The sequence below is a fragment of the Suillus plorans genome (assembly GCF_016647745.1).
Source record: "Suillus plorans strain S12 chromosome Unknown HD556scaffold_6, whole genome shotgun sequence".
Lineage (NCBI taxonomy): Eukaryota > Fungi > Basidiomycota > Agaricomycetes > Boletales > Suillaceae > Suillus > Suillus plorans.
In genome coordinates this window covers 744,540-768,309 of record NW_024537390.1, presented here as the reverse complement: position 1 = coordinate 768,309, position 23,770 = coordinate 744,540, and the positions used below count along the sequence as shown (strand labels likewise).

Below are 23,770 nucleotides of genomic sequence, written 5' to 3'. Positions count from 1 at the left end.
TGTCAGATGATGTACCGGGCCCTGATTTCAGCGCGCAGGCACTGCAATCATCCCTTTTGTTTTGAGTTTATGTTTCAGCTCGTGTGCTGTTCTTGTGCGATTGTTGAGATCATCATCGGTCCCGCGTGAGCTCGTGAACCTGAATGGGGAATGAATGGGTTTCGGTGTATTTCGGCGCATGAGATGACAGCTGAAGCGCTGACGGGACGACACCGATTCAGACTCCACGGTGCCACCTCATAACAGCAACCCTGGCACTTCCTGGCAGCAGTTTCTAACCCGCAAACTCAGCGAGAGTGAATAATGGCAGCAACGCACGATATGACAGTTTCTGACAGTTGAGTGCGGGGTACCATGCAGGGTCGGAGATAAGACTCGGAGCTTGCCAAGTGTGGGCGCCTTGCGTTGGAGGGCTGGTCCGAGGTAGTACGGAAGTGAAATGGTGCGCAGACATGTTGTGCAGAGCATGTGAGCAGGCTGGATGAGAAATCATCGTGGGTTAAGCAAGGACCCCAAGTGCGAAAATTTCGAGAATATTGATCGACGTCAACCTAACGTGGATCGATCCGTGCTCAAAATAGATACCATCAAAATCATTTTGTCACTTGTTCAGAGCCGCTTTAGGGATGCATTCTGAAAGATGTGAGCCAGCCTAAATTCAAACTAGATGAGCGGGTTGGTCCACGTCACACGATAGGCGCGCACAGCTCTGAGGAGAGCTCACACGAGTTTACGCACTAAGTCCACTAGTAGCCCACCGACGAAGGGGCTGAGCCCATGAAATGAAATTCACGTGCAAACAATGCCATCCGGAATGATTTAAAGACCGAGGAATGGATCATACGTACTAGTTTGCTTTAAGTAGTCTGCTACAACAACTCCAACACTCGTCGATGCCATGTCTGCTGCTTTTCGAATCTCTCCAGCCCTATGGGACAAGATTCACCACTTTGCAAGCTTTCCTCAGACAGGCGGTATGTCATCTGTTATCAACCCATTGCCGCAGATCTCTAATTCTTGTAATCTACAGTCTCGCTCCAGCAGATGGTACTCTTCGGTCAACATCCAAGTCAGGGAACTCTCCTCAAGGCTAGCCAGTTCCTCGCAGGTAACTTAATCCTTCTCTAGGCCTTAAACTCATTCTGATATCCCCTCAGAAGAGCTGCCCGTCCGCCTCGCGCATCGTGTCAAGGAGCTCGATGAGCTTCCCCACAATCTCAGCGACATGCCTTCCATACGAAAGGTCAAGAACTGGTATGCCCAGTCCTTCGAGGTCCGCCGTACCCTATCTTCTATCTTCTCCACTTCTCACCGGATCTTATACAGGAACTCATCAACTTTCCTCCCGTCCAACTCCCACAACACCTTCGCCAACAGCTTTCCTCCACGGGCCAGGATATCTTCTTACCTGACAGCACCCCAAACCCAAGTCTTGCAGCCTTGCAGGACCACGATCACCCTCTCTTCAACTTATCCCGTCTCAAAGGCAATGCGAACGGCATCGGTAACGTCAAGCTCAGGGTCCCTTTGGAACGCAGGTCTGTACTCCCTTAATCTCCCACAATCCACGCATCCCATGCTCACCTAGTACAAGATATTACGCAAAGTCATCATCCATCGACTGGCCACCCTCCGTCCTTGACTACAATGCTCGTTTCACCCGCATGCTCGAGGCCATCAAACGCAGGCACGACCCTACAGTCACAACAGTCGCACAGGGCGTCCTAGAATGGAAGCGCAGTCAGAACGCAAAGAACATTGGCCTTGATATACAAGCTTGGCTTGATAGATTCTACATGAGCCGTATTGGTATCCGCTTTTTGATCGGCCAACGTCAGTTGTTCTTAGTTCTTTTCGTTGCCATCATCTGATCTCCGTTGCTTTCTCTTAGACGTCGCACTAAACACGCAACAGCCACACAAAGACTATGTAGGCATCATCTGCACTAAAGCTGTACGTTGCCGTTCTCTGTCTTTCCCCATTCACTAACACCCTTTTTTCGCCGCAGAATGTACATGATATCGTACAGGAAGCTATCGAAAATGCCCGCTTCGTCTGCGAGGAACACTACGCCATGTTCAAAGGCCCCCCTGTTCAACTTATCTGCCCTCCCAACCTCATCTTCCCCTATGTACCAGGCCATCTTTCCCACATCTGTTTCGAACTCCTCAAAAACTCCCTCCGTGCTGTCGTCGACCGTTTTGGCCACGATGCACAAGACGACAAACCATACCCGCCCATCAAAGTTATCGTCGTTGAGGGCAAGGAGGATATCACCATCAAAATCACCGATGAGGGCGGGGGAATTCCGCGTAGCGCCATTCCCCTCATTTGGACATACATGTATACGACTATGACGGGACAGAGCATTGATCAAGACTTCCAAGCTAGCGATTTTCAAGCTCCGATGGCAGGATTTGGATATGGACTGCCACTGTCGAGACTGGTAAGTGACGTGCGCGTTTGTCGGGGGTTTGCGCTGATGTGTATCGTTGACAGTATGCGAGGTATTTTGGAGGTGATTTGAGATTGATATCTATGGAAGGATATGGCACGGATGTGTACATTCATCTCAATAGGCTTTCGAGTAGCCGGGAGCCTCTTCCATGATCCGCGAGCGCCTACCTGGTTGATATCATTTGCGGTAAAGGGCTTTGTATACAATATAGTGAGGGACCTACTAGTAGATCCACTCGATAAGTACTAAATGTAGTTTACGGTATACTGGCTCAGACTGACGACAGTTTCACGACAAGCATTATGATGCTGCATTTAATGCATTGTATATATTTTCATAGGTAGCATAGCACAAGCATAGCAGAATCAAAGGTTGAAATATAAACAAGGATTCCCTCAGCTCACATGGGGGAGGGACAGACCTGGACCGCATACAGATGTCTACGTGTAGCACTGATAGCAAGGTAAAAGAGAACTCAGCAGGGGCTATAGCTAGACTCTGGGAATGAAGAGTTATCTAGGATACTGTCCTCAGAGTACCATCGACAAGGCAGAACTGGTGTGACTGTTCACATGCGTCCGGTCCAGGCCTCTCTTCGTCCGCATCGAGATTAAAAGCAACACTAATAGTACTGCTTGTAGCTTTGAAGACGCAGCGGGCCCGAATAGGGGTTCCACAGATGACGGGCCGCTGATATCAAACCCGCGTTGACATTTGCAGAACTTTTGACGAGCACTTGAAGGTACTCAATAGACGGATCTGCCAACTAATTGAATGAGAGAAATGCAGGAATAGATTGCGTGACGACGTCCGCCAGCTAAGGGGTTCTCGACATACTTACCTTGATTCGTTTGCATCTGACATCACTAACACAGTCATCATAAAGGACAATGCACTGGGTTGACGTTCTATGCCGTGCCAACCACCAGGTCTATGCCGCTTATATGTTAAGCAGGAACATCTCAAAACTGATCGTATTGCGCACCTCGGATGCATCAAACATGTAGTCCACTTTGCCGGTCAACACAGCACCTTCTTGTTCCAGTATATTGTTATTGTTGCAACAATCTGTCCTGAACCAGGTAGTTCAACTTGAACAAGGACCGTCAAACTGTTCCAACCGGATCTCGGGGCCAGATCCGCCCCTGTTCGGGTTCAAGTCGCCAAAGCCACCACGCCATGACCGTCGGTAACCGATAACCGACTACCGATCTTTTGCGGAACTTACCTCAGTATGTGGAAGAAAGCCTGATGTAAAGTAAAGCTTGATACCAGTCAGGCGCGAACAAGAGCCCGACCTTCAACGTTCAACCTGTCGACTTGTTTGGTTATGGAGAAGCGAAAAGAACGTGCCGTGAGCGAAAGAGTGACCACGAGGTCTGCAACCGCTGGTAAATCATTCTGAAAGATTCATCATTGATATTGCCATAATTAAGTATTCTCCAAGTTGGTAATACATGCCAATGCCATAGTTATGTGTTGAACTGACTGGCAGCATGTAAGCAATCAGCATAAATACTGTCCACGATAATGATTAATAAAGGATGTGACAGTCTTGACTACTTACACAAGATCATGCAGTCCTCAGTGAACGCACTGGCAAGGATCCTGAAATCTTTTTATAAGTTTTTTTTTCGCACAAGCATCCGGGTGAACAATAAACATACTACTAGAACAGTCGTATACGTCGTAGGCCGCACATCTCGCACATCCATTTCGAACTGAGCAAAATACCTCCGTGTCGTCGTCGAGAGGCAAGGAAGATATCCCCATCGAATTCACCGACGAGGGCGGGGGAATCTTGCATAGCACCATTCCCCTCATTTGGACTTACATGTAATGTACACGACCATGGCGGGGAAGAGCCTAGCAGAGCATCGATCAGGATTTCCAAGCTAGTGATTTTCAGGCTCCGATGTGTTGGGTACATGGGCTGCTGTTGCCGAGATTGGTGAGTAGCGTGCGCGTTTGTCGGGGCCGTGCACTGATCGGTGTGTGACAGTATACCAGGTATTCGGGGGTGGTTTGGGGCTGGTATCTTTGGAAGCGTTAGTATGGAACGGATGTATGAATCCATTCCCATACAGCAGAAAGTACTGCAGATCGTGCTCCTGGAGTTAAGCACATTAGAGGAATCGATGTACACCATATGGGAAGGACTTAATTCCACTCGATTCTGACTGTAACTGACTAGCTCGTTCTCGGGACCAGAGTCCAGACCTTATGACACTGTATATTAGTGCAATGTACACGGTACCATAGCCAAATCGAAATGCAAAGAGAAGAATAGGACCATGAAGAAAGTACTCATATACAAGGACAGCGTCAACGCGGAGTTTGTCGAACAATATACAGATGTTTACATGTTGCATGCGTGTATAGCGATGTTGGGGTGTGGCGATAGCGTGTGCGATGCGAGAAACAGGATTAGAAGAGAGCCAAGCAGGGGGTATTGACAGTATCCGTGTGGGAATCAAGAGAGAAAACTAACAAAATCAGTATCACCTAGGCCCGTCCTCAGAGTGCCATGTACGCTTGAGGGATGTCGAAGTGGGTAAGCGGATTGCAGGATTCATGTGCGCCAATGACGACGACAATGCAGAGCTCGCGTGGCTACCCATGAGCGTCGACCAGTCGGCACTATCATGTGGGTGGACCAACGTCGAATGTTGGTGTTGTTCTTGGTGTCGTTGGTGTTGCTGTTCCTGGTGGTATTCCGGCCCACGCACCTCCAACGCATCAACTTCCTCACACAACCTCTGATTCGCAAACCGCAACTGCTGCAGCTCATACTGCCAACTACTCCCCCGCGTGGTATCTAGCTCATCAAATACATCATCAGCCTCGGCGTGAATCAGCGTATCGGAGCTACTCGAGTTGCTGAGCACCGTGATTTGTATGACGAGCGGTTGAGCGAGCGATGTGGAGGGTGTTTGGGAGGGCGTCGAGCTTAAGGTTGGGGAGGGTGGACGGTAGATTACGAGCCGCACGTGCATTGTGGTACGATCTTTACGCAGCATCATGCATACCATTGCAGACGACTCGCCCTCCGCATGTCCACGTACCTGCGCCTCATCTCCATTGGCGCGCTGAATCGCCGCCTCCACATGGCCTCGATCCCCACCAATGACCATCGCACCCAAAGACATGCCGATAACCTCACCAACACTCCATCCAAGCATATCGCGCACACTGGCGCTGGTGACAAGTACAGTCCCGTTTGCGCTCACCATGCCCCATACCTCCTGTTTGCCAAGCCCGCCAGCATGGGCGATTGAGCGCCAGCTGAGCGAGGGCATCCATTTGCTACGGCCGGAGAGGATGATGGCTTTGCGACCTTTGCCAGGTTCAACGTGGAGGCGACCCCGACATTCAATCCAAGTGTATTCAGAGGATTTGGCACGGGCGCGGAAGAGGAGGTCGACTGTTTTGGGTTGGTTAGCTGGATTTGGTGAGCTAGATGGTATGGGGGAGGTGGATTCGGCTGATGGAGTGTTGGGCGTGATAGAGGACTCTTTGAGCTCGCGCATGAGTGGGACGAGGTCTGCAGGGTGGCAGTAGTCAGATATACTCTTTCCGACGAGTTCCTCGGGTTCGTATCCCAGGACGAGGCGCACGCTCGGGGCGACGTAGAGAAAGGCGCCTTTGAGGCTGAGAACGATGATAAAGTCAGGGGATTTTTCGAGAAGGAGCATATGCAGGAGCTGGTTGCCGTCATGGGTGTCAGGCTTATCAGGAGTGGCTGAAGATGGAGGGATATTGACGCTCGTGGAGAGGGGGACTGAAGAGGTGAATTTGGCGTCTGTGATCAGACTACGCAAGTCTTTGCTTAGCACGCTGTTGGACGGTAATATAAGTCGACCTCTCGACGGGGGCCCGAGGGAGGATGGCACCGGTGCGCCTGCGCCCATAGTGTAATTGACGATGTAACTCCCATCGCGCAGTTTCTGCAAAATCGCATTGGGTTGTTCTGTGAGATCGACCTGGAAGCCAACGTGATAGACAACCTTGTCCGCTTCTTCTGGACGGTTTGATATGCCGCCCCTGAGGGGGATCACGGTGACGAGATTGATGAAGGCCTGTCCGCCTTTGCGGTAGTTAGTGATACGGGTTTGGCACTCCTTGTCCGCGGAGAGAGATTTTTTCAAATGCGCTACAGCATCTGGTCGGACAAAGTGACGCTCCTCACCCTTTTGTACGTTTCCATCTGGAGACTGCAAGAAGCGACAATTGCGACCGAGAACCTCATGTTCAGCGTAGCCTGTCAGGCGATAGAAGCTGGGGGAGGCGTAGATGATGGGACAGTCATGGCGACGAACATCGACGACAGTAAAGGAGCAAGAACTGTCGACGGGGCCGAGGACGATGACTGGGTGGGGACGGGTGACTACGCGGGAAAGGAGGGGGAGAAGATCGAAACCAGAAGAGGAGTAAACAGGAAGGCCTATGGGAGATGGTGTAGATAATATAGTTGCAGTATTGAGTTTGAGGATATCTGCGGCTGTGAAGGAGGGATTCGAGGTAGCTTGTGTTGGAGGAGATGGGGGTGAGTGAGAATAGTCGGCCTGGGGATACTGTATAGAATGAGGTACGTTCGAATAGGCATCATAGCAATTGCTCGATTGCGCATTGCTAGCACCAGATGCTGCCTCCACGCTCGCTTGGTGTCTCGACTGCGAAGAATGAAAACTATACGAAAAGAGTATTAGAGAATATCACAGGTATTATTTTGTACTCACGGCGCAAAGCCATTGTTTGTAAACCAGGATGAAGCAAACGAACCTGGGCTGTCAAGAAGACCAGCTGGTAGAACCTCCGCACCACCACCTGGGGCTAATATTGGAGGTCCATTGTACATGAACTGAGGTATCTGAAACTGAAGCCCATTAGAGTGAGCATTACCGTCATCGACATTGTAACGACTATCGTTGTAATCGCCGTAGTGATTAGAGTACTGCCCACTCCGCTGCGGCTCGTTATGTGTTAAATATCGCTCAAAGGGCATGGTGGGCGGTCTTGAACAAGATCATCCAAGAGGAGCAGAACTTAAAAGTAGATTTTGGGGGTTGGTACTTAGAAGAAGCGTTAACGAAGTATCCACCTTTGGAGCAGTGTGCTTGTAATACTTCACGTTAGCCTAACGTTATACAACCGGCTGGCCGCCGTCGCGTGATTAACGGTCTGCTTTTTACCTACTGCAAACATTAAGTTTACCTCACTAACACTCCGTGTAATCCACGTTTATGTAACTCCACTCATTTCATATTACAAATCGCACGATAGTACCTGTTCCTACAATGCAGTACAACAACAAACACCCTCCAGTTTGTGTCACATAACGAATCCTCGCATATGCATATAGGTTTTTGATATTTGCCCTCGTTCCCCTAACCATCACCCACATTGGATGATGTAGTGAATAAAAGGGCAGTCTGAAAGTCAAGTACTTTGTCAATTAACCGCGCCATGTCCTTGGTGTGTGAGTGAATGATATCACCACATATCTAAGCTTCGAGTCGTGCACACAAATCCTGCTTCGACGGGCCCAGCTGACTCAAATGAGCTCCATCCCTGAACGTCATATGCATCAATTTAAGATATCCCAGATAACCGCATACAATGATACGCACTTCAAAAATCTTATCTCCTCCTGAAGGTTCAAGTAGTCATCACACGCCCCACATTTGTAAAGCCTCACTTCTTCGACACAATAATCTTTCGCTAGCTTGGGAACTTGTACCGTGCACGGCGGAGAGCTTCCTGTGTGACCGCAGCATTCAGTTCCTTGTAACAGATAGGGAGGATGATCTCCCCGATGTTTACCCGCGCGACAGTGTCGTAAAGCTTCCCCCAGCACCGCGTATACCAGCATGAAGCCTGATTGGAACACGTAAAACATATAGCACAAATTCACACCCGAGTCGTGAACCTATTAGCATCCGCGTAACTCAACATCTTGTCGATGAAGATGATGTGAAATGGGTAGACTCGGACACGCATGTAGAATGAGTCCTTGCCTGATGTCTTGGTCACGGACTTGTTGGCGCAGATGCGAGCTACTTCAGCCGCCTCGGAACTCAGCTCCTCATACTCATCGAAGACGAGACGAGAGAAGAAAGGGAACACATCCAGAGGCACGCTTCCGGCCGAGGTCGAAAATTCTGACCTATGGGGACGAGTGAAGACAGTCAGTGACGAGGTGTTGTGAACGGACCTTGATACCATGGATTGTGCCGCGATTTGGGTAAGGTTTGTTCTTACAGTAGCGGTAGCAGCAGAGGGCGGGGCGACCGATGGTCTTGCAGAGTCACATCCAAGACAATGAGATTACATCCATCCCAACCAATTGCAATCCAACACTCATTTGAGGTAAACGGCCCCCAGCGTCTAAGTGTCATCCGACAAGCGGAAAAGCGACACACATATGTTGCATGGAAGTAGGGTGCAATGTTACATGGAAGTGATGAAGCCCTTTTTATCTGAAGTTGCAGTGGGAAATCGGATAACCAAGAGATGACAAATTTGACTCGGCGAGCGCCGGAGACCTCGGCGGACCGTCGTATTGCCGTCTCAACAGTGTTGGGCTCGCTGTGAAGCTTAGATCATAAACAGTATGGAGGTCCCGAGAGTATGTCAGACGGTCAGTGTGCCCTGGGCCTGCCAATATTGTACGTACGATTTGGACAAGAAATTCCGAACCACTGCTAAGACCTCGAGATCATCTTTTGTCATAACTGCGACCGACTGCGACACGACTACATAATGTTACAAATGATAAATGAAAAGGTAAACAAATTCAGTATTTCATGGTGATCAAGAGAGGTTGATGGAGTGCTGCCTTCAATACTAGAACGTACTCGAGTCTCGAACTTCTTAATTGAATCTTGAATCGCTTTCTGTTTCTCTCCTTCACAACATCTCATGGTATTGTGTCGATCCCTGCCACCCTGCCACCCTGCCCATGCCGTCTCGTTCAATGAGACCCGCCATTCGTCTTTGAATGGGTGTCCTGGTGCGCCAGCATAACCCCAAGGTTTGGATGTGTAAGGCTGCACGAATGGATTGAGCACCACCACAAGACTGGGATAAACTGGTCCTGTGAAATGCAACACTCCAGGACCCTTCATGTCTCCCAATGCTGGGATATCTCTATCAGCTGAGCTAATCTCTGCGTAGGTTCCGAGTCCCTGTGCATCCCAGCTCAGGTTCACTTCGGTTCAATCGCCAGCAAAGTGCACATTCAGCACGTCTTGGTCGCGATAGCGAGCGTCTTTCATCTCACGCACCCGAGCTGCAAGCTCAGACAGATGCGTTCTTGCATCTGCCAGGTCAATCAGGAGCATGCCTGCGTTGAAGTACCGCCTTCGTGAGACGCCCTCATGGCCCATTGGGAATCCAACATCCATCGCTGCACCAATCGAGGAGCCCTCCAAGGTGGTGTTCCACAACTCTTCCAGACTCCTGCGCACCAGCATGTCTGCGTCCAGGTATAAAGCCTGCTCTACTGGCAGGATCTTCATCATATCAACTTTCGCCCACGCTACGCCCAGTTCTGCAGCTAGACTCCCAGTTGGAAGATCCAGGAATACTAGGGTGACATCGTGTCGTTTGGGAAGCGACGATTTGATCTTTTCTTTGTCTTCAGCACAAATATCACAGTCTACGATATAAATTGTCATACGCCCCGTGGTCTTCTCGATGGCGCTGCGAATCGTGACAGCTGCTGCCATCGCATATGAGGTGTCGATGGCGAGGACCAAATAGATCCCTAAGCCTAGAGCGCTCGCGAAGTGCCGCTCAGCACTCTGCTCCACGAGGAATCCGATTCGCATTTCACTGGTCTTCCTCAAAATCATCTGGTATTGCTCTGCAGTTTTGGACAGATGCTCGTACTCCCCTGCATGAAGTGCAAGGAATGCATCGATTCCGCGGCGGGGATGATGCACACTTTCGTAAATTTGATGTCCACTAGGGGTCATATGTCGCAAAGGCATTATTTGAGAGGGGCCACTATGTTCGTATCGCAGACATCAAGCGGACCTCTTACCTCAATGAGCGCATCTCAAACGAGGTTCTCGTTGGAAACCTCTGCGATCTGTCATTTTGTGAAAGCGCTGTTCGAAGCATGGACACAATCATGCATTTTGCCGCGACGATGGGTGACATGGGTGCAATCCACGAAGCAAATGATTTCGTGATTTACAATGACATTCAACCTCATACATGCCGCTGTACACCGCAGTGTCCAACGATTCTTATATGCATCATCTGCCTGTTTTTATCCGACATCATTGCAGCACCACGGAACGAACCCCATATCCCTCCGCGAGCATGAAGTATGGTCTTCTGGGGCCCCAAACCCACAAGGCCTCTACGGTCTCGAAAAGCTGAACTCCGAGTTGCTTCTGATGCAGTTTGTCGAGAAAATGCAGATACACATTGCTTGATTTCATAATATTTTTGGCCCATATAACGCGTGGGTTGGCGGGCATGAAAAAGTGCCTGCTGCACAGCTCAGAAAGGCGCTCGCTGCATTCATGGATCCTACTACACAGCATGAAATCGAGATCTGGGGAGATGCGAAGCTTCCTCTACATCGACAATTGTGTCGAAGCGATTCTCTTTCTCCTTGAATCCGACTGCAGCGAACCAATCAACATTGGATCTGACTGTTCGGTGACCATCGACGATCTCACGAAAATTGCCGTGCAATCTGCAGGCATGGACGTAGGAGATGTCCGTTTCAGATACATGGATGATTCTCGTCCTGTCGGCGTCCATTCACGCAATTCAAACAATGAGTTCATCACGAAAATATTGAGCTGGACTCCAAAGATATCCCTCGAGGCCGGTATGATGAAGACCGCGAACCGGATCAGAGGGGAAATGGAGAAGATGCTTAATGGCACCGATAAGACTGCCCGAACAGAGCTTCTGAGCACTTTCAAAACGAGCAAGGTCGTATATTTGAATCGGCCCACCATTACATTCGCTATCATACTTCCCATCACATCCCGTGGTCTCGAGGGACCCGAGAAGAGCCTCGAAAACCTTCGAACCTTTGCAAAATTCCTTGCACACACTACTTGGCGTTACACCCGCGAACTTGGACTCGTCCACTTTCAGGTGACGAATTGACGCCCACGACAAATTTCTCTCGCGTCGTGCGGGAAACAGCGAAATGTTAAACATCGAATTACTCTTATCAGAGGAGGGAATCACGGATGTTTCTACCGAGATCTGCAATGTACCCCGCGGTCATGTCTGCGCCATTTGGCGCCAGTGTGCACGTCGGGCTTGGAAGGAAAAGGCGGATTATTTCGTTCTAATGGGTGATGATGTCGTTCTCCTCGATGAAGGCTGGATGAGAGACATCATCCATGAACAGTTCACGCTGATTGCACAACACGAACATGTCCCTCAAGGTATGGGATGCGTCGCCTTCACAGATGTGACTTTCCCCGGAATGCCCACATTCCCCGTAACCGTTATCCACCGCACTCATATGAATGCCTTTGGCGGCCAAGTCATACCCAATGTTTTTATTAATCAAGATGCGGACCCATTCCTCTTCCAGCTGTACCGCAAATGGGGCTGCTCCATAATGATACCATCAAGACTTTGCAACGGCATTGGCGGAAGCCTACCTGCACGATATATTCAACAACATGCAGATGGATGGACGTTCGGTCCGTTGACTGAGGCAGCTTCAGCACTGGAAACATCGTTGGCGACATCTTTCCCGGCCGCTACTCGCAAAATGACCTTGGACATCATCATTCCAAGCTACCTGGTTCTGCTCCCTTTCCTCGATGCCATCCTTGCCCTCAAGGAGTCTCCAACTTGTGAAACTATGTTCATCATCATCGACAACCCACACTGCCCTAAAATCACCGAGCTAGAAGCAAAATATGCCCATCGCCCAGACATCCGCATCCGCATCAATGAAAGTAACCTTGGCGCCTCGGCGTCACGAAACAGAGGCATGAAGGAATCTGCCGCGGATTGGATTCTATTCCTTGATGACGATGTCACACCTCAAGATGACATCCTGATAGAAGCTGAGAAAGCCATTCGTGCGAATCCACAGGCTGATGGTTTCATTGCTATTTCCCGGTTGCCAGCACTGTCTTCACCAATGCCGTTCATCTTGCTGGCGTGACTTACTTCTGGGAGTGGGACATCGCTGCGAAAATGCCAGAGAACGAGAGTGACATGCCATGGGGTGTCACAGCCAATCTCATTGCCCGCCGTGTTCAGGACGGTGTGGAATTTGACTTGCAGGTCCCGAAAAGAGGTGGAGGAGAAGACATCGATTTCTGTCGGAAGAAGCGCGACTTCTCTGTTGCTCATGGGGGCGAAGGATTTTATCCTGCTCCTCGTGTCATCGCAACTCACCCTTGGTGGAAAAATGGTCAAAGATCATACTGGCGTTTTTACATGTGGTCCAAAGGCGACGGGGGACTCATGAAGCTCTACCCAAATCTGACTCTATCAGGTGAGCAAGTAGAGAAAATCCAGTTCTATGCACTATGAAAGGTGTAGTGAACGAGCTTGAGGAAGTGAGGAAAGGCGGTCATGACAGGCGCCTAAAAGTTTCAAGCGACCGCAGCGACGATTAAGCATCAATCATGATGGAAACGCAGTACGAAGGACCTCCCACAAGATAGATTCACGACCCGGGAACTCGGCCCTGAATCAGCTCAACAGTTGGGTGCAGGGGGAGCGAGGGACTGAACACCTGGTGTAGTTCTATATAGCAGAATGAGAGAACATCGAAGGTGGCTCAAATTACTTTCCAACTCCGGTTAGATACACCGTACAAAATATGCTGCTATACATCTCGGCGCAGCGTAGATTTTATCTATACAAAATATGAATGAGAGCACTGCCAAGGTAAATTGTAATACATATGCAAATGTGATAGAGCGATGGGTGTTGAAGACCACAAAAAAACAAACAACAATTTGTCGAGTGATCCTAATAGATACTGGTGCTTACAAGGAGCTCCGTACGACGTCAGTAGCGGGCGATATGACAGCCACCAATACTGAAATATCTGCAGACTCTTGAGAACAGTGCAAGTTATGAAGTCAATAAACGCACCATCTATCTTGCCGCCTCTGAATGGTTTCCCTGATTCCCTTGCACGACATGCAAACGGCACCTCATCCTCCATATCAAACACGCCGTCCTCGATTCCACGCCCTCTTCTCTCGCTCACGCGACGCGCACGTGAACAAAGCGCTTCGCTCAGCATGCCTGCTAGCGTTCGACGGCCCAAAAGACCATCACCACCCTCCCCGTTACTCTTTAGGAAAGACCGCTTGAACCGTACTACTTCGTCCAGTACCTCATAATCCCACAAGTTATCAGAGAGCCCGTCGGAAGCGAGAATGAGGATATCGTCTGATTGGACTGGGAGGCTGAGGATCTGGGCGTCTAGAGGGCGTGCAGAGGATGCGGGACCGAGCTGCACAGGTGTGTTAAAGGCTGTCCACATCTCTTTGCTGCGCCAAGCGATGTTCTCGTCGCGCACCAGCATACCCATGCAGTCTCCGAGATGGGCGATCTTGAGTACTGCGTCATGAGTTTCTTTGCGAGATGCTGTATCTGGAGGATTCTGGAAGATGAATGGACGGGGTGGGGAGGTAGCTGGGGGAGACGTGCTGGAAGAGTGTTGGAGGACTGCGACGAGCGCTGTTGAAGAGCCTGTCATGAGGGGGATCATCTTTGGAAGGGAAAGTTCTGGTGCGTGTGGGGTAGACTGTGGGGAATCTGCAGAGTTGGTGAGAGGTGCTTCCTCAGGTATGGATGCGAGTCCTGGAGATAAGGCTGCCTTCGTAGGTGGACAGGGAGGCTCTGGAATAACATGGGCCTTGAGAGTGGTCTCATATGCACGTTCGAGGATCATTAGGACATCCAGTCCGTCTTCAAGATCCTCTAAAGAGTCTTCGAGCTCTTCATGAAGTTCGTCTATTTTGGCCTTCCAGGGCCATGCAGCATTGTGGGCCGTGGATGCCGGATGCCGCTGGGGTGATTTGGACCGAGGAGGGGATGCATCTCGGCGACGGAATGATAAGGTCTCGGCTTGGAGGGCCTCTGCCGAACAGTGGTGCATTAGTCGGCGGGCAAATAATGCACTAGGTGATGGATCTGTGGAGATATGCTTTGATGAACCAACGTCTGAGACATATGGATAAGAATACGAAGAATCTGATGAAAGTCTTCAAACATACCAGGTGTCTTGGCTCTTGACCAACCGCCAACACCATCTGCAACGCCCATAGCATTCTCCTGTATAAAATAGGCATCCTCACCAACTTGGACGGCGAAACTGAGATCCTCTTTCTGAGGGTGGGGGTCAATCTTTCGCCAACTATTGCTATTGCTATTGCCATTGCCGCCGCCTATGACTATACCTCTCCCTGAGACTTGGGCTTTGGTCTTCTTCGGTATGCCATAAGCGCCAACATCCAGATGGTAGCGAACCTTTTGTTTCCTTTCTCGTGGATGAGAGTCGGTGACGGAGTCTGCGACGGCGATATTGTAAAAGGGTATCGGCGTGAACGGTGAGTAAGGAAAGAAAGAGGAAGATTGGTGTGAAGGAGGAGTGTGGGGAGGGGAATTTGGGTTTGCCTGAGGTGATGTTAGAGCCAAGGAAAATGGGGGCTGTCCATGTGATTGATGGGCAGAACCCTCGCCCTCTGCCTTGACAGGAAGGCGGGATGTTGAGAGAACGTGGGGTTTGCTAGGCTGTGGCTGAGGTGGAGGCGGTGAGTCAAAAAAAGCAAGTGGACTAGAGGAATTGGTAGGCGCATTGTAAAGAGAACGAGCAGAAGGCGTTGAACCAGATCGTCGACGGGAAATTGGGGATGTGGAAGGTGAAGATGCAGATATGGAGCGGGGAATGACAGTATAAAAACGCTTTTGAAAGGTCTTCATCGTTGGACCTGGTGCACTCATGTCGAGCAGAGCGTCGTGCCCGATGAGCAGAGACTATTATTGTTGTACTTGATACAAGTATTGATGGAGGATGCGAGAACACCAAGTGCGGGGTTTGACCGGAAGAACTCGGGTGGTGTCCGGATCGTCTTTACCTAGGAGGTCACAAATCAAATTCACACGTTTTGATTGGTCAGGTGCAGGCTGCCAGGCTCTAGTATAAGTATTGCCGCAAGTTCCGGCTTATGTCAGGCTCTAGCCGTGAGCGGAGCTGTAGTTAGCGTGTACCTAGTTATAGCTTACGTAATTTATGGTCTGGCAGTGGAAATTCAGGACACAGGATTATCTGGAGATGCTCTTGGAATGCGAGGCACCACCTCCAGGTTGGGCATGCTGCACGTGCGATGGGGATTGAACTTACAAGTGCCATGACTGTCTAGCAGAGCCAATATTTTGCACTCGGTGCTGCTGGACTCAACACAGCCAACTCCATTTCCACTAGATAAGCCAATGGAATGGTGATTTCTTTGAAAAAATGATGTTGGCCAAGTTAGGCATAGAGATTCACCTCCAGTCATGGGGGGCAACCTTGCCCCAATCAGAATTGGGAATGGGAAAACACAGACGACAGTGGATCATGCATGGAACCTCCAACTGCAGAAACTCCAGATAGGAGCGAACAAGTATATGAACCTAGATGTGAAATATTTGCATCAAAATTCCTGGGAGTACCAAGAGAGCCAACTGACATAGGCTGCGAAGATGTCTTTGTGGAAGTGGATTTTGGATTTCCTCCTCACAATCCTCTGGAAATTGATATGCCGCAAGAAAAGAAAAGTTTGATAATGGTCGTTGATTATTCAGGCATCCACACACCACACCCTGGCAGGGGTATTAATACAACAATGGCTATTGTAGAAAGGTAGGTATGTATACTTGTCAGCTATCCCCAAGGCTTCTTTGTATGCATACTCTGCTGGAGAACCCATACCTATTTCACCATAGACTTAAAAATAGACTTCTCAGCCTTCCCACATTATATCCACACCCCACATTTTCGCACTTTAGCCACCTACCATAGGAATTACCCCACAACACTAAAACATTGCTCATTTTTGGAAATCTCCACAATATCAATTATTACCACACCCTCCCCACCTCACTGCAGCTTCACCACTACACCACAATAGGTCTTCCCTTGTATCTAAGTAGTAGTTTGGTATAAATGTGTATAATATAATATAATAGACCATTTTTTTTGTTTGTTTGTGTGACTGCTCCTCCTCCAGGAGCAATTCAATATAGGATAGGGTGCAAAACACTTTCGCATTTTTGCCCCTTTGATGAGGAAGTGTTATATGATATTCAGAACATGTTTGAGAGTATATATGAAGACATTCCCATCTTTATTAGACCCCCTGAAGTGTCCTACATCAATAGATATAGCATATATATAGGAAAACACAAAATATAGTCCCATTTGATTATTTCTAGATGGATAGACTTGGAAAAATGATCCCCAGCATATATTCAACAGTAGGAACAATGTATCAGGAGCCCAGGACCATAAGATAATCCCCTGTTGCATAGTGTGCCCCCCCTCTCCTAGTGGTTGACCCCCTGTGAAAAATTTTCCTGTAGGACCGGACCTTAATTGACATTGCGAATATCATTGTTCCTTCACCGCGCGTATCCATCATCATTATTATTGCACAGGCCATTCACTTTCCCAATGCTCGCTATCAGTGTAGGAATACAACACAGAGTGGGGCTATACAAAGATGGCTCCAAACTGATATATTTATGTTGTGGTCTTGCACTGCCTAGTCTGCTATACTTGGTGAGACAAGTGCGTTTGACCCAGGGGTCTGCGGTCTGGGAATAGTTTTGGGGGTCAGTGAGTGATGTGGGGTCAATAGTCTGAGTGTGGGAAACAATGTCTGAAGGTATAATTACGATGTCCGATGCAAAAAGCGTCGGGTCCGATGTTTTCGGGTTATCGGGTTATCGGGTTCGGGTTTGGGGTATCGGAAACTAATAGCAATGCTATAGCGAGTGTCAGGAAAGCGAGCGGTGTGCACAATAATAACAATGACTGATACGGGCAGTGAAGGAACAATGATATTCACAATGTCAACTAAGAACTACAAAATATCGGGTTTGACCCCTAAGCGTTGGAGAATGGCTCTCCTCTACTTGGATGATGGTAATGCTATGGGGAGTCCAATATTTATGTAGATACGTAGAAGTCCGGAACCATATAGGTGAAAGTAGTAGCGCAATATTTTCAGGTCCGATGTCCTATGTAATAAGACATGAGGTGCTGCAGACATGTAATAATGTGGTCTACAATGTTAGCGATGGGAAAACAGGTAACTGCGCACCTAGTGGGGCTAGCACAATGAGACAGGACATAGGTAGGACGAGTACACACGAAGTCCAATAGTCCGATGTCCGAAGTCCGATGTCCGAAGTCCGAAGTCCGATGTCCGAAGTCCGATGTCCGTAGTCCGAAGTCCGATGTCCGATGTTTTCGGGTTCAGTGCGTATTGAGTCGGATAGGATAGGGAATGATTCGGGTAATGATTAGCATTAATACATGCATTGGAAATTAGACCTCTATGAGGCCACAGAGATGTCAGTCTCTACATTGGTTTCTGATACACCAAACCTGAACTTGAACCTGATAACCCGCCGAAAACATGGGACCCAACACTTTTGCATCAGACATCATAATTATACCTTCGGACATTGTTTCCCACACTCGGACTATTGACCCCACATCACTCACTGACCCCCAAAACTATTTCCAGATCACAGACCCCTGGGTCAAACGCACTTGTCTCACCAAGTATAGCAGACTAGGCAGTGCAAGACCACAACATAAAGATATCAGTTTGGAGCAATCTTTGTATAGCCCCATTCTGTGTTGTATTCCTACACCATGCTCTTGACTTGCCCTTTGAGTTGTGACAAATCTCCACAATATCAGGTGTATTATCAGCCTCTTCGTTATCCTGCAATGACAATTAGTAATGGTGTAGCTCGAGAATGGCAAAGGTAATAAAACAGTTACTTATCCATTCAATTTCATAGACATAGATGTGTAGGGTTATTCTTGGCACCTTTGCAGAGCCATCTTTGTCAGATAGTACATGCTTATGCTTGAGTCTAGTCTCACGAAAAGATCCTTGATTGAACTATCCATGACCTAGTCCTCAATAACAGCAGTGCCCCCCAGCCCAGATCCTTTGGCAGTACAGAATGTGGTAGCCTTGCTATTAAGAAAATGCAAATGCCATGGCCAGCAGTGGGGCCCAACATAGATAACATGAAGATGTACAATTTGAACATTGAATCAAGAATTTCTGAGGGGATTGGATCTGTACTCTGCACTGGTATGGTGCAATACATACCCTTTGACTTCAATAGCAACTGCTGAAGAGTATCTGGTGCTGATTCATTGGCTGGAAAGGTACAGTGTGAAGGAGGAATCTTTGCCTAGTGTAATATATATGAGTCGTCAACTGGTAGTACTGAGTGAAATGATACTGCTTACTCTCTTTGCAGTAACTTGTTTACTCTGAGCTGGATAAACCCACAATGAAAAATCTACATCAACCTGTGAATTTTTTGCTCTTGCTTTCAGAGCAGAAACCTTTCAGTTGACTTCTGAAGCACTCAATAGTGACGAATTCTGAGGATGAGGCTAGTTTAGATGGTACTGTGATGCAATGCTAGAAAAGCCAGATCTACGGTCCAAGATTGTGGCTGCAGTTGAATGAGTTGCATTTCCTGCACTTGAACCATGGCTGAGAATTTTTGCAGATTCAGATGCTACAATATGATGCAACATAAGTATAAACTAATGCAGTACTACCTTGCATGGTGACATACATGGGTTTGATAGCACAGCTTCACCATCATGGTGGCCAGGCTGGAGAACTTTACAGGGCTCACACAAAGTGGATCAAAGGAAGTTGTAGCATACCTCACAGTGTTTGCATTGTGGTTTATCCTATATGTGGTCTGAATTAGTATAGATTCTCGTCACATAGTAGATTTGCAATGCACATAGACAGCAGTACATTTAGCTTCTGTGGCTTCCCAGAGCTTCAAACATTTTCCACATTCTTGGCTATCCATGGCAGGAAAGTTTCTCAAGCAACCTAAGTATTGTGCCATGAACAAGGCTAAGAAGAAATGACAGTTGAAATAGGATGCAGAGTACAAGCTTAAATATTGTATGCCACAGCCTTCAAGTGCTAAGTTTATTTGGTACCACTTTGTTTAGTTTACATTAAATCTTTAATCTGTAATATATATTGTATAGGTTTTTTAATACTGGATCACCATCTAGCTTTCAAAACTGTCTATTTGCTACGAAATACAAGTCCTCTATAACCTAAATAAGAGGTAACATAGCAGAAAAGATGTTCTACACATTGTGAAAGGATAACTCCTTGAAACCAAGGTTTATAAAAATGGTCTGTGCATGATTCTCATACTCGACAGAAACAAAACAAATAAGATCCTCACCACCTATACTCTCCATCAGCTGCCTTACCACCTCATGGTCAACTGCTTGTAGGCAGTTCTCAGCTTGATACTTGTCATGAAGGACAAATGCAACATTGGGAGAAACATCTGATGGAAGTTTCTTGGAAGAATCCTTGCGAACACGGTGGTTATTGAACTGCTCCTGAAGTTGATTCAGCTCTTGCTGAATGAGTTTTGGCCATACCATTTGACTAGATCACTATAAGTGAGACATTGGTAATTTCATATGAAAGCTCTAGCTCAAAATTCACTTACTACTGTCTCAGGTCCATTTCATCATAGATGCCACTGCCTGCTTCCCAGAATACCTTGCCATTGTCTCCCTACTGAAGACGGAGACAAAGCCAGCCACGCTCAATAGGTGTATTGTGAACACTCTTCAAAAACTTATGTGCAGGCAGCTCGTTCAATGACAGATGGAGGGAGAAGTGTTATCTAGTATGATATAATAAGCATTGACATTAGAAAGATAAATATAAAATCAACTACCAAAGTGCATTGGCAAATCCATACATTTCTGTAGTTTCGCTACCACAATCAGTTGCTATCCGTATTGGCATGCCTTTGAATATGAGAGTGAGCTTGTAGTATATATATCTAAGAGTGACAATATAACAACCCACCAAGCTGATAACAAAGAGAAAGATATAAATAAGCAATTGCATCTTTAAGACGGTTGTTTGGCAAGACATGAATACTGAGCCATTTGCCTGACCAAATATCACGAATTACCCAAATTGGAAAGCCAATTTGAGTGAGCTTATCATGACCATTACCGCTCCACTCATGGTGTGGGCCAAGGACAACCAGGGGCCTCCAAGACAACTTCTTGCTGGTAGGTTGGTGAGTGACGAAACCTTCAGGTTCTTACAACATCATCTGGTCTCTGATGTATTTGCTGTACAAAGGTCCCTTACAGCTCAGTAAGAACAACAAAAATATGTAGAATGTACGAACCATAGTGTAGAGACTGACATCTCTGTGGCCTCGTAGAGGTCTATTTTCCGATACATGTTGAAATGCTAATCATTACCCAAATCATTCCATATCATATCTGACTCAATACACACCAAATATGAAAACATCAGACATTGGACATTGGACTATTGGACTTTGCATCAGGTTTTGCATTAGCCTATCGGATATTGTGCGCACCCATCCTACCTATGTCCTGTCTCATTGCACTAGCCCCACTAGGTGCATAGTTACTTGTTTTCACATTGCTAACATTGTAGACCACATTATTACATGTCCACAGCGCCTCATGTCTTATTACATAGGACATCGGTGTAGGGATTCATTTCTGGCTGGGCTTGTAGAGACTGTTTTTACCTTACCTTATGTTGGCACTTTTGTAGCTTACATAAGGAAGTTATCTTTTCACCAGTTACCAGTAGGAGTCAGAGTCTTCAGTAGTTTTCTATCATATTTCCTCTTCTCTGAGCCTTGAGCCTGGTCCAGAAACCCTTTAGGGTCGAATAGCAGCTAGGTTCTGCAAGACCCAACATTGTTCAGACTCACTCTCTGAATTGTTGTACCTTCATCGGATCCGAAAATATTGCACTACTACTTTTGCCTATAGGGTTCCGGATTTCTACATATCTACATAAATATTGGACTCCCCATAGCATCATCATCATCCAAGTAGAGGAGCGTTCTCCGACGCTTAGGGGTCAAACCCGATATTTTGTAGTTCTTAGTTGACATTGTGAATATCATCGTTCCTTCACCGCCCATATCCGTCATTGTTATTATTGCGCATACCACTTGCTTTCCCGACACTCACTGTCATCTTACTATTAGTTTCTGATAACCCGAAACCCCGAAAACATCAGACCTGATGCTTTTGCATCGGACATCATAATTATACCTTCGGACATTGTTTCCCACACTCATACTATTGACCCCATATCACTCACTGACCCTCAAAACTATTCCCAGACTGCAGACCCCTGGGTCAAACGCACTTGTCTCACCAAGTATAGCAGACTAGGCAGTGCAAGACCACAACATAAAGATATTAGTTTGGAGCAATCTTTGTATAGCCCCACTCTGTGTTGTATTCCTACACCGCTGAACTTACTTTGACCATGACGGGTGTTTTGAGGAAGTCGTCGGGAACCATCACAGAGGGATTGGTGAACAGGACAGGAGCCAGACGTGTATACTCATCCTCACCATGCTTCTTTAGAAGAGTGACAAGCTGCTTGTTCTCTTTCTTTTCAGTGGATCTAGCAGTGAAAATAGTTGGATCAAGCTTCAGATTGGAGAAAATCAAGCCTGCACAGTCTTTGAGGCTATGCAGTATGTTTGACCTTTCAGAGCTGACTGCAGTGCAAAATTAGAACACATGTAAACATCAACATCTTTGCAAATGATAAAACACACCAGGGATCCAAACTGTGAGTAAGTCTCCATCACTTTATGTAATGACTTGGGCATACAGTGATACAGTTCAGCCATAGCGCCATTGAGCTTTGCCTCGGGTGAAGCCCAACATGTATCACTGCGTGGGTCGATATTTGGTTGGGAAGTTGTTGGGAAGAGCCCATTCATGACCCAGAAATAATGGAACATCGCATACTTCTTGCCTGTGTGTGAGATTTGGCTGTCAAGAGCCGATGTTTTCTTGAGGACCTTGTTATGGCTGCGTGCAGGCACAGCAGCCTGGAGCACCACGTAATCTTTCTTGAGAGTCTGTAGCTTGGATCGCACTGCATTATATGCTGGCTGGGCTATTTCGAGTGCCTGTGAGTGAGAATGTGAGAATATGTTAAAAGAAATGAGAGTAAAAGACAAACTCACCTTGTGGACCTCATGCATGGGTGCGTCTGGTCGAGGGATCGTCAATATCCTCCTCATGGTCCCCAAGTCACTCCTTGCATCAGATGTACTACCTCCTTCTGAGTCACCATCAGATCCAGATCCGGTGTCTTCAACAGCATCAAGCTCTGTGGTGAAGTCTTCACCAGTGTCGTCTTGAAGTGGGGCTCATTGAGGCATGGTAATCTGAATCTGAGAAGGCAAAACAACAAAGAGATATGGAACACAACTCAATACTTACCCAGATTATAGCTTTTATGGAAAAGTCCATTGGGTTATTTACGTATGGACTGCTGCTGGACAATTACATCACAGCGTCCAATAAGGCAGTATTAAAGAGATAATGCACTGTATTTGATGTCGACAGGTGAGCGCATGTCAAGTCGTGTGTCAAGTCTAGCCAGGTTCTGAATCATTAGTAAGTTGATATAGCAATAATGCAAAGATGTACCTTGCTGCATGTAATCAAACACGCTTAGAGTGTCCATGCCGTCCAAAGCTTGTGTGAAGTATTGTAGACCAGTATTAAATAATGCTAAACACGTAGGGAAAGTAAGTTTCACAGACTGATCAGAATGGATGTGTGTACCCACACTTTGATGAATTGACAATGCAGTGCAATCACACACACACACACATGTTTCTCATCAATCCCTTTTCCACCGAGAAATTTTGTTGAAATGTGCAAAGGCAGTTTGGTTTTAGATCAAGGCGATGAGGAGGAACTCCAGGATGAGTTATGTTGCAAGATAGTCGGGAGTGTTTTCTGGTGCATTGAACTGAGTGTGCTCCACTTCTTTGAGGCTGAAATAAGAGTCTGTGTTGCTTCATAAATAGAGTCCATGGTCAATGTCTCTTTGCAGTACTTATGAAAATTGCCCAATATTAAGTCTAAGATCCTGTCATCGAATTCGTCAACATAGACATTGAGAGGGGAAAGAAATGCATGCTGTAGACAGGTCTTGGCGTCCTTGAGAATGTCTG

General features: G+C 47.4%; 8 protein-coding genes across 8 annotated transcripts; 2 read left to right on the top strand and 6 right to left on the bottom strand.

Moving 5' to 3' along the window:
• The first annotated feature begins 761 nt into the window (after window positions 1-761).
• On the top strand, window positions 762-2,849 carry HD556DRAFT_1335712 (mitochondrial branched-chain alpha-ketoacid dehydrogenase kinase-domain-containing protein). The gene is made up of 8 exons (XM_041301887.1): window positions 762-974; window positions 1,031-1,108; window positions 1,158-1,273; window positions 1,327-1,538; window positions 1,595-1,833; window positions 1,892-1,953; window positions 2,009-2,446; window positions 2,500-2,849. The coding sequence occupies exons 1-8, from the start codon at window positions 899-901 to the stop codon at window positions 2,608-2,610; spliced, it is 1,332 nt and encodes a 443-aa protein (XP_041165404.1). The 5' UTR covers window positions 762-898; the 3' UTR covers window positions 2,611-2,849.
• Window positions 2,850-3,080: 231 nt separating this feature from the next.
• Window positions 3,081-4,035, bottom strand: HD556DRAFT_1304369 (uncharacterized protein; the record flags this gene model as incomplete). The annotated part of the gene is made up of 8 exons (XM_041299675.1): window positions 3,081-3,224; window positions 3,300-3,389; window positions 3,444-3,526; window positions 3,563-3,662; window positions 3,687-3,706; window positions 3,757-3,859; window positions 3,948-3,976; window positions 4,026-4,035. 8 exons carry the CDS (start codon window positions 4,033-4,035, stop codon window positions 3,081-3,083), a joined length of 579 nt encoding a protein of 192 aa, XP_041165403.1.
• Window positions 4,036-4,959: 924 nt separating this feature from the next.
• On the bottom strand, window positions 4,960-7,316 carry HD556DRAFT_1228654 (PAS domain-containing protein; the record flags this gene model as incomplete). The annotated part of the gene is made up of 2 exons (XM_041297240.1): window positions 4,960-7,147; window positions 7,198-7,316. The coding sequence occupies 2 exons, from the start codon at window positions 7,314-7,316 to the stop codon at window positions 4,960-4,962; spliced, it is 2,307 nt and encodes a 768-aa protein (XP_041165402.1).
• A 375-nt stretch (window positions 7,317-7,691) lies between these two features.
• HD556DRAFT_1533648 (uncharacterized protein) lies at window positions 7,692-10,452 on the bottom strand (the record flags this gene model as incomplete). Its single annotated transcript, XM_041309549.1, has 6 exons — window positions 7,692-8,335; window positions 8,375-8,624; window positions 8,673-8,756; window positions 9,135-9,202; window positions 9,316-9,645; window positions 9,745-10,452. 6 exons carry the CDS (start codon window positions 10,450-10,452, stop codon window positions 8,180-8,182), a joined length of 1,596 nt encoding a protein of 531 aa, XP_041165401.1. The 3' UTR covers window positions 7,692-8,179.
• A 210-nt stretch (window positions 10,453-10,662) lies between these two features.
• HD556DRAFT_1429781 (glycosyltransferase family 2 protein) lies at window positions 10,663-13,337 on the top strand (the record flags this gene model as incomplete). Its single annotated transcript, XM_041304849.1, has 7 exons — window positions 10,663-10,875; window positions 10,972-11,063; window positions 11,206-11,584; window positions 11,670-12,555; window positions 12,660-12,956; window positions 13,129-13,202; window positions 13,230-13,337. 7 exons carry the CDS (start codon window positions 10,663-10,665, stop codon window positions 13,335-13,337), a joined length of 2,049 nt encoding a protein of 682 aa, XP_041165400.1.
• Window positions 13,338-13,455: 118 nt separating this feature from the next.
• On the bottom strand, window positions 13,456-15,627 carry HD556DRAFT_1533647 (uncharacterized protein; the record flags this gene model as incomplete). The annotated part of the gene is made up of 3 exons (XM_041309548.1): window positions 14,698-15,627; window positions 13,565-14,644; window positions 13,456-13,526 (listed from the first exon to the last, which is right to left on the bottom strand). Exons 1-3 carry the CDS (start codon window positions 15,422-15,424, stop codon window positions 13,456-13,458), a joined length of 1,878 nt encoding a protein of 625 aa, XP_041165399.1. The 5' UTR covers window positions 15,425-15,627.
• Window positions 15,628-19,841: 4,214 nt separating this feature from the next.
• HD556DRAFT_1429779 (uncharacterized protein) lies at window positions 19,842-20,976 on the bottom strand (the record flags this gene model as incomplete). Its single annotated transcript, XM_041304848.1, has 6 exons — window positions 19,842-20,154; window positions 20,219-20,258; window positions 20,298-20,338; window positions 20,453-20,525; window positions 20,587-20,777; window positions 20,939-20,976. 6 exons carry the CDS (start codon window positions 20,974-20,976, stop codon window positions 19,842-19,844), a joined length of 696 nt encoding a protein of 231 aa, XP_041165398.1.
• A 275-nt stretch (window positions 20,977-21,251) lies between these two features.
• Window positions 21,252-23,425, bottom strand: HD556DRAFT_1533646 (uncharacterized protein; the record flags this gene model as incomplete). Its single annotated transcript, XM_041309547.1, has 9 exons — window positions 21,252-21,448; window positions 22,047-22,291; window positions 22,352-22,363; window positions 22,408-22,711; window positions 22,769-22,953; window positions 23,028-23,038; window positions 23,095-23,134; window positions 23,238-23,321; window positions 23,416-23,425. 9 exons carry the CDS (start codon window positions 23,423-23,425, stop codon window positions 21,344-21,346), a joined length of 996 nt encoding a protein of 331 aa, XP_041165397.1. The 3' UTR covers window positions 21,252-21,343.
• Window positions 23,426-23,770: the final 345 nt, after the last annotated feature.